Here is a 15,268-nt window from a genome sequence, read left to right on the forward strand (position 1 = left end):
CCCAGGAATGTGCCAGCGGACACCATTCGACTCTTCTGCACGAGAGTCTTTAGCTGATGGGCCAGTGGAAGATTCATTTTGTTTGTTTTCTTTTCCATCCCTCCCCCACCCGTCTCTGCGTGTGACTGAGATCTTTCCTTCCCCTGGTTTTGGAATGAGCGGGGAGTTCCTCTTTCGTAGGTCAGACTCACTGAGCAAGGGCCTTGCCGAGTCAAAGAAAAAGTTTCTGAACAGCCATCTGAGAATTGTTCACTCACTTCCTTCTAAAGTGTGGAGTCTTCAAAATTCAGCGATTTGCAGGCACAGCTATTTCAGTCCTGCCAGATTTAGCTCACTTCCATACCAAAAAAGGCTGAGAGATGATCTGTGCGATTAAAAATGTTTCACAAGCAGCGAGCATAAATCGGTCAGGTCATAGGCAGGAGACAAACCCCAGGGTGTGCTGCAGACTAGAATATGATCAGTTTTTTGACTGACTTCTGTAGAGATCCATGTGATTCCCCCCCCCTCCTAAGGTAGCAGTAGTCTTGGGACGAGGTGGAGGGGGGTCAGGTAAAGAACAGCGGAACTGAAGGCTCCTGCTGGTCCTCACCAGTGCCAGGTCAGCCCATCCAGGCACCATTCTGGATGCACTTCCCCTTCTCCACATCAATACATCTTGTGATGAGCTTGACGCCCTCGTCTGGTGTCTGCTGTCTCAAAGCTTGGGAGCTGGAGTCTGAGTGCAGGTCTAGTGACTGGCGTCTGTGTCTGGTCCTGGGACTAGAGACTGTTGTCTCTATTTGGTGTCTAGTGAATGTGGCTGGTCTTGGAGCCTACACTCTATGTCTACTAGACATTGGTGTCTTTGTTTGATCCCGGAGCCTAGGCTCTGTGTCTACTTCTGTTGACCGGTGTCTGCGTCTAGTCATGGAGCCCAGACTCGATGTCTATGTCTGGTGACCTGTCTGTGTCTGGTGCTGATGACAGATGTGTGTTGTCGCTGTGTGGAGAATGGTGTCTAGGTCTGGTCACTGGTGTCTGCGTCTGGTTCTGGTATCTGGACTCTGTCTAGTGCTTGTGTCTGGGTTCCGGTAGCTGTTCTCCACTGCCCCCTTGTGGGAGAGGCTGGTTGGCCCTCCTGCTACCCGTGAGGCAGACGTCTCCTGCCGTTGTCTATGTCTGGTTCTGGCGACTGGTGTCTGCATCTGTGTCTGTCCCTGGAGCCTGGATTTGGTTTTCTTCTGGTTGCCGTCTTGGTGCAGGAATTAGCCATGGGAGCGGTGGGAAGGAGACACTCGGGATTATCAGACATGGATAGAAGCATATAAAATGATGAGAGGCAGAGTTAGGGCAGACAATCAGAGCCATTCTCCCAGAATGGAGATGTCGAAGACTAGAGGGCATATATCTTTAAGGTGAGAAAAAAATTGTGCTGGGGAAGTCTTTTACTCAGAGAGTGCACTGCTGGTGGAGGTAAGTGCAATGGTGGCATTTAGAAGACTTTTGGATAGGCACATGGATATACAGGCAATGAATGAATATGGATCACATGCAGGCAGAAGAGATTAGTTTAACTTGGCTTCATGTTTGACACAGAGATTGTAGGGCCTGTTCCTATGCTGCACTGTACATGGAACATAGAACTATATACATGTGTATCCACGTATGTACTACATGATATACACGTCGATCTAAGTATGTCCCATGAGACTCTTCTGGGAGCTCACCGTAACAGGACAGGAGGGGCAAATGAACTGAGGAAGAAATGCTCCTTTTACATTCTTGTTTTAGTTTGCACCCTCAATGTGGAGTTAACATTGGGAGCCGCACTGCCCACTGAATGGTGTTGCACATTTAGTTTTAGTTTAGTTTAGAGATACAGCGTGGAAACAGGCGTCTTGGCCCACGCCAACCACAATCGCCCGTACGCTAGTTCGATCCCACGCATCAGGGATAATTTACAGAAGACAATTAACCTACAAACCTGCTCGTCTTCGGGATGTTGGAGTAAACACAGAACACCTGGAGGAAACCCACGGGGTCACAGGGAAAATGTCCAATCTCCATACAGACAGCACCCGTAGTCAGGATCGAACCCGGGCCCTGTAAGGCAGCTACTCTACTGCTGAGCCACCATGCTGTCCATGCTTGGTGAAGCCATTGGCAGTCGCCCTGTCTCCCAGAGAGGAACAGGGTTAAGTTACAGAAAGTTTATACAGGAGTCCCTCAACCTCAGGCAGTGAAGACTGGGAACCCGACAGGGCAGCGAATGATCAGGCGGAGTCTCGGGAGCTCAGGACAATCCTTCACTATTGGGGGGAATTCCAGAATGATGGATGTGAGGATGAGGAGCATGGAGGGATGGGAAAACAGGAACAAGGGCTGTACAGTGAGCTGCATGTGGGCAGGGGTCTGTGTCAAGGTAGCTGGTTGGATGATGGGCAAAGATATTGACTGGTTTGTTCGGTTGCTGTGCAAAGTAGGGATGGAATCATCATCGACTCAATGGTTCATTGCAAGCTCACACATCGCATGCCGCCTCTCATATCAAGCAGGGAGCAGGGACCAGTCCGCACCAGCAGGGGGCAGCACCAGCAGGGGACAGTTCGCTCCAGCAGGGGCCAGTCCGCACCAGCAGGGGGCAGCACCAGCAGGGGACAGCACCAGCAGGGGGCAGCGCTAACAGGTTCACCACCAGCAGGGGGCAGCACCAGTAGGGGCCAGTCCGCACCAGCAGGGGGCACAGCACCAGCAGGGGCCAGTCCGCACCAGCAGGGTGCAGCACCAGCAGGGGACAATTCGCACCAGCAGGGGACAGCACCAGCAGGGGACAGCACCAGCAGGGGGCAGCACCAGCAGGGGACAGCACCAGCAGGGGCCAGTCCGCACCAGCAGGGGCCAGCACCAGCAGGGGCCAGTCCGCACCAGCATGGGACAGCACCAGCAGGGGGCAGCGCTAGCAGGTTCACCACCAGCAGCGACCACACCAACACTAGCAGGGGATGGTCTACACCATCAGGGGACAGCACCAGCAGGGGACAGTACCAGCAGGGGGCAGCACCAGCAGGGGACAGTACCAGCAGGGGGCAGCACCAGCAGGGGGCAGCACTAGCTGGGTCTGGGACAACACCAGCAGCGACCGCACCAACACTAGCAGGGAATGGTCTACACCAGCAGGGGTCCACATGGCAGAGACCAACTCACAGGGTGGTGAGCAGGTGCTGGGACCACACCAGCAGAAGATTGGACCACACCAGTGAGGTTACTCCCCTGATAGTGGGGGCTGGACACTCTCTGGGTGATGCTGTTGGGAGTGGGTACCCTGGGTGCGGAAGGGGACGGGGCTTTTGGGTCGTGACCCTCAATCAGATTCCCCAAATCCAGTTGTAGGGGGCGGTGGGAGAGTACAGGAGCCTGGCCATTCACTGGCCGGCTCATCGCTGTCAGAGGTATCGGGACCCTCCATCGACATGGACCCCGGGGGTAGGATCACGCTGGAGGAGGGGAAGTGTGATGTAGCTATCTTGCGCAGTGGGGCGAGCGAGCTGGCAGCCGGCTGCAGGCCTCCGAACTCAGACAAAGACCTTGAATGTAGTGAGGGGGAAGATGTTGCTTCAGGTGCCAGTGGGTTGGTAGAATGCCCGGATTCCAGTCCTGTGTCTCGAGGGACCGGCCTCTGGGAGATTCGGGAATTCCTGAAAGAATCCAAGGGCAGTAGGATTAAAGTCCAGTTAGCTGTCAATAGGTGGCCGGACCTGTCGGGACTTATCCGGACACTTGAGGCTTTCCTTCGCAGTAAGGATGGTGGTCTTCTGGGGTTTGAGAAGCGTTAGTTCGGGGACTTTTTGAAACTCCTAAGAGAGATGTGACCCCATTCCTATGAGGAGTGTGAGGAAAAAAGCCTAGTGTGTCTTCAACATGAAGATTACAGTTGCTAGCCTAAACATAAATGGCGGAAGGGGGGACCTTCGTAGATTTCACCATCTATCAATCCTCAGAGAAGGAGAAGTATGAAGTGAGTTTCCTGCAAGAGACGCATACTGTTGTGAGTGATGATCCCACCTGGCGACTGGAGTGGGAAGGGGGGGTCTACATGAGCCACCTCAGCACAAGTTTGAGTGGGGTGGCCTTCCTGTTGGCCCCAACTTTTCAGCCAGAGATCCTGAAGGTGCAGGAATTTGTGCCAGGACGTTTGCTCCATCTGGCCAGGAGCCTGGATGGCCTGCCATTACATTTCATTAACGTGTACGCCCCCAGCTCCGGCACGATGCAGGCCTGCCTACTTCAGGAGATGACTGCTTTGCTGAGCACTATTGATTGCGGAGAGTGTGTCTTCCTTGAGGGGGATTTCAATTGTACCCTTGAGGTGTGAGATGGCTCTGGTTCTCAGTGTGCCCCTGCTGTAGCGAAGAAGTTGAGATGTTTGATTGATTCCTTTGAATTGGTTGATGTGTGGTGGAATCTAAACCCTGAGAGGTCTGAGTGGTTTCCAAATCGATCGCATGTACATCTCCGGAGCGTTTGTCTCTCATGTCTCGGCGGCCTCTCTGCAGCCAGTGCCGTGCTCGGACCACTGCCTGGTGCGAGTGGACTTTATCCCAGCGTGCACAGGGACAGGGTCCGCGTACTGGCACTAATAACCGGCAGCTGGAGGATCGCCGATTCCACGATTCATTCACATTTTTTTGGGGTGAAGTGGAGAGAGAGGAAGGGAAGGCTTCCCTTCCCTTAGGCAGTGGTGAGATGTGGGGAAAGGCTTGCATCCATCTCTTTTGTCTGGAGTATACGCGGGGGTCGACCAGAAGGCGGGACGTGGCGGTCGAGAGACTCGCGAGGGAGTTATTCGACACAGAGTCTTGCTTGGGTCGGATTGGCGAGGACTCCTGTGAGTGGGGAGAGTATCAGGAGAGGAAGGAAGCAATGAGGGACCTGCAGCTTGAGCGGTCCCGAGGCACTTATGTGAGGTCTCGGGTCCAGATTCTGCACGATATGGACCGAGGTTCACCTTTCTTTTTCTCTCTGGAGAAAGGGCGGGGAGCCCGATGATGGCTCCTCTGTCACTGATCCGGAGAGGATTTAGCCCGGTCCTCTTATGGGTCCCTGTTCTCTGCAGATGGTTTCAATGGGGAGGCTCAGCGGATCCTGTGGGAGGGTCTATCGACTGTAGATAGAAGGTGTTTGAACTCCTTGATGACCGCTTATCACTGGAGGAGTTGACTAGTGCCCTGCACCAGCTCAGGAGGGGCAAGTCCCCAGGGCTGGATGAGCTGGCGGTAGAGTTTGTTAGAGCCTTCTGCGATGTCCTGGGGGGTGACTATAGGAAGGTCCTGGGGGAGAGCCTGGCGACCAGGGAGATGCCCCTCTCGTGGCTTAGGCCAGTTATTGTCCTGCTGCCCAAGAAGGGTGAACTCCGTCTGTTGAAGAACTGCCGCCCGGTCTCGCTCCTCTGTACAGAGTATAAAGTTTTTGCATGGGCGATGGAAATCGCCTGGGCTCCGTGCTGTCCAAACTGATCCACCCAGACCGGTCCAGTACAGTCCCTGGCCGGTGTATTCAAAATAATATCCACCTGGTTTCGGGTAGAGACCCTTCTTCAGACAATCACAAGTACTCTCACCGATGAGAGTTCAGTTCACTGAAGGGTCTCGACCCGAAACGTCACCCATTCCTTCTCTCCAGAGATAATGCCTGTCCCACTGAGTTACTCCAGCATTTTGTGTCTATTTGTCAGTGTGAACCAGCATCTGCAGTTCCTTCCCACACATGACCGCACGAGGCTGGAGGGTGATTGGGCACTCAGATGCGGGGTCTGGACCAATCGCTGACAAGTCCCGCCCTCCCGGCGACGTCATGTCCGTTATTTGGCTTTTTGGTGTCGTTTCCGTTCGGTCAGTTGGCTTCCACTTGTTCTCTTCGGCATCTCGTGCTTAGACGTCACGTCCGGGTAACGGTATTCCTACCTCAGGGATCAGTCTGATGAACCTTTGCTGCACTCCCTTCACAACAAGAACATTCATCCTTGGATAAGGAGCCCAAAACAGCTATAATACTAAAAGAACAATCTCACCTGGGCCCTGTATAATTGCAGCAAGACGTCCCATCTCCAAAACTGAAATCATCTTCCTATGTTGGCACATATCAAGTGCCATCTTGATCATCTGCTCCACCTGCACGTTTATCTTCAGCGATTGGTGCATTGGGTGGCGTGGTACCTCATTGGGTGGCACCATGAGTGGCAGTCTCGTCAGCAGTCCGTCTGTCCTTTCGCCGTTTTTGTTATTTTTAGTGCGTCTAAATGTATGTTTTAATGTTTCTCGGTATGTCTGATGTGGGGGGGGGGGGGGGGGGGTGGGGGAAATTGGGGGAAACCGTTTTCAGTCACTTACCTCGACGGAGATGCAATGTTTCTCTTTGTCGCATCTTCACCCCCCTCGCGGCCTAACAACTGGTTTGGTGAGGCCACTCCACACCGGAGACGGGCCCAGAGCTTCACCGGCAGGCGCGGCACGAACATACCATCGCGGAGCCTGGGATCCTTTGCCGGGGATCGCCAGAAGGAGTGCTCCACCCACTGGCCCGTGGTCTTTAACATCATAAAGCCACGGCCTCCGGTAAGAAGCGGCTGATTCGGGAAGTCCAAGCCGCGGCGTGTGTTCTGATCCATCCCGACGGCGGAGTTTCGATCATCCCGACGAGAGGGCTTGTACATCGGGCTGCCCGTAGCGGTGACTGCGAAGGGTTCAAGTCCCGACCACGGATGAACAAATGGAGGAAGATTTACTGAACTTTATCGCCTTCCATCACAGTGAGAAACGTTGATTGCACTGTGGTGGATGTTTATCTTAAACTCTGTCGTGTGTTGTGTTCTATTTACTGGTCTGGCTGTACGGTAACTCAAATATCACTGGACCTTAATTGGTGCATGTGACAATAAATGTGAATGAACAAGGACACAGGTTTTACGCATTTTACCTTTTGCAAACCTATTTCTGTTCAGATAATGAATTCCATTTCTGTTGCCACCAAAGTGGATCATCTCACATTCATCCACGTTACACTGCATCTGCCATATACCTGCCCACTGCCTCAACCTCCCTCAAACTTGAGCTTCTCTGCATCCATCCCAGTGTTCTCCCTCCCATCCAGATTGGTGTTGTCTGCAAAGTTGGAGATATTATACTGAATATCCTCATCCAAATCATTAATCGATCCCATGGAGAGATGCGATCCCAACACTAATCCTTATGGCTGCCACACAGAAAGAGGCAGTGGTAGTCTACCCTTTGTTTCCTGTTGGCCAACTAGTGTTCTGTCCTTATTCTTAATTTTACAACCAACCACACATATATTAAGTTTGCATACTAATCTGTTTGATGGAACTTCATCAAAAGTTTTCTGAGTGTCCAAATACACCAAAGAGCATCGTAGAACAATGCTGCACAAGCCTACTAAGTATGTGCCACCCTAAACTAATCCCATCTGCCGGCACATGGGTACTCATCCCTCTATTCCCAGCTTGTTTATGTGCTTTTCTAATGCCTCTTAAATGTTACCATCGTATCAGCTTCCACTGCCTCCCTCAGCAGTGAATTCCAGGCATCTACCATTCTCTATTTAAAAAAACTTGCCTCACAAATCTCCTTTGGACTATCCCCCTCGCATCATAATCCTATGCCCTTTAGCGTTTGTGATTTGCATCATTAGAGAAAGATTCCGATTGTCTACCCTGTCTCTGCTCCTCATAATTTGGCCTTTGATGCTCCACAGAAAACAATCCAAGTTTGTCCAACCTTTCCTGACGGGCGAGCGCTCTAATCCAGGCAACAACCTTTTCCGCAACCTCGCCAAAGCCTCGATACTCTTTTTGTAATGGGACAACCAGAACTGAACACAATACTCCAAATGTGACCTGTCCAAACGTTTGTACAGCTGCAGCAAGACTTCTGCCTTTTACACTCAATACTCAATTGATGAAGCCAAGCATTGCGTCCAGTTTATTTACCAGACCTTTGTTACATGCCGGCACAGTGGGGCAGTGCTAGAGCTGCTGCCTCATAGTGCTACAGACCTGGGTTGGATCCTGACCTTGGGCACTATCACCACCATTTCAAGAACACATTCCAGCTCATGGCAACTGACTGCTAAACTTGGTCCTTATCTCACTGCTCCTTGTGCTGGTTTTAAATTTCCACTCTCTCATTATTAATCCTATTAGAATCCCTTACTATGAAACTCCTCAACCCAGGGCAACACAGTGGTGCAGCTGCTATACTCCTGCCTGAAAGGTCAAGCAACTCGGATTCAGTCATAACCTCCAGTTCTGACTGTGTGAAATTTGCATGTTCTCACGGTGAACGCATGTGTTTCCACCGGGTGCTCACGTTTCGTCCGACATCACAAACACGTACGTACTTGAAGGTTAATTAGTGTGAACGGGTGATCAATGGTGAATGTGTACTTGGTGGGCTGAAGGGTCCTTTTCCATGCTTCACCTCTAAACTAAACTCAAGGGCCTGTCCCACTTGGGTGACCTAATCCGCGAGTTCTGGCGAGTTTTCCCTCGACTCATACTCGCAGCATGGTCGACGCAAGGTCGTTGGAGGTCTTCGCAACTCTCCTTCATGCTCGAGAGTGGTCTCCGCGTACTCGAGGCCTCAGCTAAGTCGCGGCGTTTTATTCAATATGTTAAAAAATGCCCTGAATAAAAAAAGGTCGCCATGGAAAAAATCGATACATTTTTTACTCCTAGGCTCAGTCGTAGTAGGTCGTAGTAGGTCAGCATGTTAGTCGTAGGTAATCGAGGGTAGTCGGAGGTAGTCGTAGATAGTCTTCATCATAGTCGAAGGGAGGTCAAAGGAGATCGAAGGAGGTCGTCTTCACTCTCCACTATTCGGTGTCCAATTTTCCTGAAATTAGTCGTAGCTGGTTGAAGCTGGTCTTCAACATAGTCGAAGGAGGTCTTCAACATGTCATTTTTTTCAAACTCTTCTAAACTCGCCCATTAGATCGCCCAAGTGGGACAGCCCCTTCCTTCTTTACCATTCTATCTACTTGTGTTTCTACTTTCAGAGAAGTTTGCACATCAATGCTCTTGAGGGTCCTGCTTTACTTCCCTCTTAAAGTTGACCTTCCAAAGTGCAACACCTCACACTTGTCTAGAGGAAACTATCTTTTACTTCTTTGCCTAAACTGCATTTATCCTTCGACAAGCTTCTTCACTATCCTCAACACCACCAATTTGTCTGCAGATCCAATGTTCTCCAGAGATGCTGCTTGACCCACTGAGTCACCAGCCCTCTGTGCCTTTCCTCCCCCCCCCCCCCACCAATTTCACATCATCTAAAACAGTGGCGCAGCGGTAGAGTTGCTGCCTTATAGCGCTGGAGACCCGGGTTCAATCCCAACTACGGGTGCTGTCTGTATGGAGTTTGTACGTCCTCCCCGTGACCACGTGGGTTTTCTCCGAGACATCCAGTTTTCTCTCACACTCCAAAGACGCACAGGTTTGTAGGTTAATTTGCTGGGTATAATTGTAAATTGACCCTAGTGTGTGTAGGATAGCGAACTCGTTGGGCTAAAGGGCCTGTTTCCGCCCTGTATCTCTAAACTATACTAAAACTAATAATAAACTACCTGTAAGACCCCCTACATTTTCATCAGTTATTTACATATCATAAACAGTAAAGTTCCCAACACAGATCCTCTGATCACAGTCTTCCAGTTAAGAAAACACCTAAACACCCTCTAAGACCTTGTCTTTTATGGCCAGGCACATTTTGGATCTAACAACTGGTTAAATAATCATTCCATGTGACATCATCTTCTGAAGCTTTTTACCATGAGGGACCTTGTCAAATGATGTATTAAAATCCATGGATGCAAATCTACTAATCTAACATCATCAAACATCTTGGTCATCTCAAAATACTTCATCAAATTTGCTAGACAGGTCATCCCCATCTCGAAGCCATGCTGACAATCTCTAATGTCAGTACCTTCCCAAATGCGAGTAAATTCTGTCCTTCAGAATCTTCCCCTATATTCTGCTATAACGTGTATCTCTGCTCTGCAAGTGTCCGTGTGTCTCTACAGGTTATCTCTCTCTCGCTCTCTCCGCCAGTTGATGTGACTATTTCTGTCTCAGTGTTTACCGCCCCTCCTTTTATCTGTGCCTGCCTGCAATGTATCTCTGGTTTGCTGATGTATGGTGACGTGTGGAGCTTGTACTTCAAATGTCCGCGAGTCAGATGCCCAAGGTTATTGTGCTGGGAGACGGTGAAAGGCGAGCGAGGCCCCGGACCTCTGTACAGTGGACAGCGGACATTGGAAATCTGGACATCAGGAGTTTGGACACCAGACTCTGCGCACTGGGACACGGGCTACAGGACATCTTAGCATCAAACTCCCAAGGCAGCGGGTATCAAAGACCGGGCACTCATTGGAGAAACCCGGGACATCTGGACACAAGAGCCCGGTGTGGAACAAGTGCAGGATGCCCGAACCTGCGAGGAAGTCTGGTGAGAGACAGTGTGTGTGTGTGTGTATGTGTATGTGTGTGTGTGTGTGTGTGTGTGTGTGTGTGTGTGTGTGTGTGTGTGTGTGTGTGTGTGTGTGTGTGTGTGTGTGTGTGTGTGTGTGTGTGTGTGTGTGTGTGTGTGTGTGTGTGTGTGTGTGTGTGTGTGCGTGTGTGTGTGTGTGTGTGTGTGTGTGGGTGTGTGTGTGTGTGTGTGTGGGTGTGTGTGTGTGTGGGTATGTGTGTGTGTGTGTGTGTGTGGTGTGTGTGTGTTTGGGGGGGGGTATGTCAGTGGGGGGGGGGGGGGGGGGGGGGGGGGTCAGCGTGTGTGGCTGAGGTTGGCCGTGTGGTGTAGGGTTTGTGTCCAGGTGGGCAATTGAGTGTGAGGATGTGTGTGTGAGTAGCGATGTTTGTGAGTGTGAACGTGTGGGTGGATGTGGATGCGTGTGTCGGGGTATTTGTGTGAGTGGAGGCTGTGTGCGTGTGTGCGGGGCAGGTGGAGCTGAAATAACAGAGGACAGACACAGAATGCTGGAGTAACTCAGCGGGACAGGCAGCAGCAGCAGCAGCATCTGTGGGTCGAGACCCCCTAGAGTGTGAAGAAGGGGCTCGATCCGAAACTGCATTTTGTGTCGATTTAAAGCAGCTTCTGCAGTTGCTCTCCACCCGTTGACGATGCAACAAAGCGGGGTCGGGAAAGCTGCTGTCCGGGATGGGAAGGGTGGTCCCGGGAACACGGGGAATGTTTTGGGGGAGTGGGAGGAGGAAGGATAGAGCTCGCCCACCCCCTCCTCATGATCTCTGGGCTCCCCAGCTCCCCCACACCCCGGATCTCCGTGCTGTCCTGCCCGGTGCTGGCAGTGACTCCAGCCGGTGGGAGGGGAGGGGGCTCCAGCGCTACCCGGCGGGACAGGCAGCGGGAGACGTCACCAGACCAGTGGATGGGCGGCCCTGGGCTGAGGGTGGGGGATAGAGAGGGTGGGCTTGGGTGGAGAAGGAAGGTGGAGGTGAGTGAGGTGTGTGGGTGCAGGTTGAGGTGGGTGGGTGGTGGGGGGTGGGGGAGGTGATGTTGGGGATGAGTATATGAGGCAGGTGTGGGTGGCAAGGTATGGCTGGGTACATGGGTGGGTTGAGGTGTGTGCAAGGGTGGGTAGGAATGTGCTTGGGGTGGGGGTGGGTGCAGAGTGAGGTGCTGTGGGCTGTGGGTGAGGATTGGTAACTGGGTGTCGGTGGGGTGGGTTGAGTTGGGTCGGTGTGATGTGGGGCAGGTGAGATGCTGCAGGCTGGGGTTGAGGATGTGTGTGTGAGTGGGTGGGGGTGAGGAGCAGTATGGTGGGGGTGGGGTGGGGATTGTGTGGGATTGAGATGGGATGGATGGATGGGGCGGTGTTGGGTGGTGGAGCGCTGGGTGAAGGTGGGCGGGTTGTCACTGTGCATCGGAGGGTGGTCCCATCCTCGGACCCCTCACCGTGCCTCCTGCCCTCCTCTGCAGGCTCCTCGTTCACCAAGAAGCCCCGCAGTGTGGTGGTGACCCCGAACAGCGATGCCACCTTTGTGGCGGAGACGGAGAAGGGGGGGATCAAGGTGAGATGGCAGCGCGACGGGGTGGACATGGGTCCCAGCGACCAGTGGACCATCACGGACGAGGGGACCAGGCACACACTGACGATACACAAGGTCTCCAGCCTGGACGCCAAGAGCTATGCGGTGATCGCGGGCAGCTCCAAGGTCAAGTTTGAGCTGAAGGTGAAAGATGAAGGTAGGTGGTGTGGAGGGAGGGAGGAGAGGGTGGTCTCACTGGGAAGGGCAGGACGTGATCTTGCCCTGACCACCTACTTTGCCAGGTGTAGCCCCAGTGCTGGACCCCACCAACGGGGGCTCACAGAGGGGTCCCTCTACGCAGGGATTCTCCCCCTCTACATTGGGGACCTGGGGTGGAGGGTACTGCACCGAGGAGTTCCCTGCAACCTGTTTCTCTCGCGGTTCACAGACTCGCCAGCCGCCTGCCACTTTTGCGGGCTGGAAGAGTCTGTGTACCACGTGTACATGGAGTGCGTGAGGCTGCAGCCACTGTTTGAATATCTAAAGGGGCTGCTCCTTGCCTTCTGGCTGCATTTTTCACCCACCATCCTAATCTTTGGACACCCTGTGCGTAGGGGAGAGGGTAGGGCTGAAGATGTCCTGGTTGGGTTGCTCCTGGGCCTGGCCAAGCTGGCCATCCGCGAGTCAAGGCGCCAGGCGGTGGAGGGCTCTACCCGGGCCGGCTGCCTGCCCCTTTTCCGGGGTTACGTTCGTGCCCGGGTGGGATTAGAGAGGGAATACGCCCTGTCTGTGGGTACCCTGAGGGAGTTCCGGGACCGCTGGGCTCTGCAGGGTGTTGAATGTATCCTCAATAAGGATTGTATCATAATTGTATAATAGTTTAGTATGGATATATGTTTGTATTGTATTTATGGTGGTGGGTTCTGGCTTGTTTTATTGTAGTGTAAATATTATTTTTTAATAATTGAATAAATTTTTTGATTAAAATAAAAAAAAAAAAAAAAAAAAAAAAAACGGGGGCTCACAGCAGGTCAGTCACGGGACATGTCATTACACAAGAGCTCGAGTCCACACCTTCACTTCAGCTGTTTAAGATTCGGTGACAAGTTGATCAGATTCTTCCAAAAATTGTTTCACTGATATTGTTTCACTGATATTACATTGGGATGAACCTTATTCCAGGAACGTGGCGAGGGAGGGGAGATTCACTTTGTGTCAGCCTCTGTCCACCCTTGTCTGAGAGACGTGGAGGCTCTGAGATCAATGCAATTTCTGTCCACACCTGAACTCCATCCACCTGCTCAACTCCAACGGGGCAGGTGGGCTCCTCCATCTTGTTTCAGGAAGAGTCACAGACTGAAGGATGGGACACAATGTTGTGGCAGTACAGGTGTGGAGGGAGACAGAATCGCCCCTCCTCTCCCTCCTGCCCCTGCAACAAACACACACACTCTCTCTCTCTCCTCTCTCTCTCTCTCTCTCTCCATCTCTCTCTCTCTCCCTCCCCCTCTCTCTCTCCCCCTCTCTCTCCCTCCTCTCTCCCTCTCTCTCTCCCCTCTCTCTCCCCTCTCTCTCTCTCCCCCTCTCTCCCTCTCTCCCTCCCTCTCCCCCCCTCTCTCTCCCCACCCTCTCTCTCCCTCTCCTCTCCCCCTCTCTCTCCTTTCCTCTCTCTCCTCTCCCCCCTCTCCCTCTCTCCCTCTCTCCCCCTCTCTCCCCCTCTCTCCCTCTCTCTCTCTCTCTCTCCCTCTCTCCCCCCCTCCCTCCCTCTCTCTCCTCTCTCCCCCTCTCTCACCCCCTCTCTCTCCCTCTCCTCTCCCTCTCTCCCTCCTCTCTCTCCCTCTCTCTCCCTCCCTCTCTCCCCCTCTCTCCCCCCTCTCCTCTCTCTCCCCTCTCTCCCCCTCTCCCTCCCTCTCTCCCCCCTCCCTCCCTCTATCTCCCTCTTTCTCCCTCTCTCTCTCTCCTCTCCCCCTCTCTCTCCCCCTCTCTCCCCTCTCTCCCCCCCTCTCTCCCTCTCCCTCCTCCCCCTCCTCTCCTCCCCCTCCTCCCCCCTCTCCCCCTCTAACCTCCCCCCCCATTCCTTCTGAATGCCCAGCCAGAATCCAGCAGTGACCAGGCACACTGTAAGTAAGTAAGTAAGTTAGTTTATTCACCAAGTATTCACATACAAGGAATTTGCCTTGGTGCTCCGCCCACAAGTAACAACATGACATAAAGTGACAGTTACGAATGACTCAGAAAACACTAAACAGTCAGTAAACGTGTGGGGTTTGGCAGGTGGCTGGACAAAGGGAAGAATGAGGGAACATTCCATTGTCAGAGGAGTTCCAGCTACAAAGAGAGAGGTGAAAACTACTCTGGACAAAAGGTCACCAGATGGGGTTGCAGAATTATGGCCGGGCATTGGCTGGAGATTCATTTCAAGGCTTTAGTGAAGAGACTGGAAGTAGTGGTGGGATGCAACATGAGCGATGAGCGATGTGACTAACAGCATGCATACAGGCCCTTCGGCCCACTTACCCCATGCCGCCAATAATACTAATCTTACATCACTCCACATTTTCATCAACTTCCTCCTGGACCTATCCCTCACCCCTCACCCCACACACCATGGGTAATTTACATTGGCCAAGTAACCCACTGGCATACCCGGAAATGGGATGATGGAGGAAACTGGAACACCGGGATGGGGGGGAACCCCACTCTGTCACAAAGAGGCAGCACTGGAGGTGAGGATTGACCCTGGGTCGTTGTTACTGTGAGGCTCTTTAATTCCTCTGCAGAAGCAGAAGAAGGTGTATGCCATATGGCCCCTTCAGCCTGCCTTGCCATGTGTCACTCCCTTGGCTGATATTACACTTCAGTACCACTCTCCTGTCCTGCTCCACCTTTTGTCAATGCTCTGATCTCCAGCTTTCATTTTTGCTTCAAACACAGTCGTGGAACTGATCAAAATGAGGTCTAGGCCATATACTGGACTTGCATCGTGACGATTTCTACCTACAAACCACAGTCGTGAGGTACGGAGACAAGCCCTTCAGCCCACTGAATCCATGCCCACCATGTACACTAACCCTACACCACTCTTACACCCCTGGGTCTCTGTTCCTGAACCCATTTACCCAACTGAACTGTATGACGTGACATGCCTATCTGTTCAAACTCATTCACCACATGCCTCCCATTCCACCAGCCTGTCTACACACATTCCCATCAATTCCACACACAGTCTAC

The 15,268-nt window shown here is 52.5% G+C and overlaps 1 protein-coding gene across 1 annotated transcript in view; it reads left to right on the forward strand.

Annotated features, from left to right (window-relative positions):
* Positions 1-10,241: 10,241 nt before the first annotated feature.
* The window catches only part of mybpc3 (myosin binding protein C3), a 62,794-nt gene continuing 57,767 nt past the window's right edge, over positions 10,242-15,268 (forward strand). Inside the window, exons 1-2 of the mRNA XM_055649860.1 lie at positions 10,242-10,499; positions 11,988-12,254. Of these exons, the coding sequence (XP_055505835.1) occupies positions 10,475-10,499; positions 11,988-12,254 (292 nt within the window). The 5' untranslated portion in view covers positions 10,242-10,474. The remainder of the gene's footprint in view (positions 10,500-11,987; positions 12,255-15,268) is intronic.

The sequence above is a fragment of the Leucoraja erinacea genome, chromosome 18, assembly GCF_028641065.1.
Source record: "Leucoraja erinacea ecotype New England chromosome 18, Leri_hhj_1, whole genome shotgun sequence".
In the NCBI taxonomy this organism is placed as follows: domain Eukaryota; kingdom Metazoa; phylum Chordata; class Chondrichthyes; order Rajiformes; family Rajidae; genus Leucoraja; species Leucoraja erinaceus.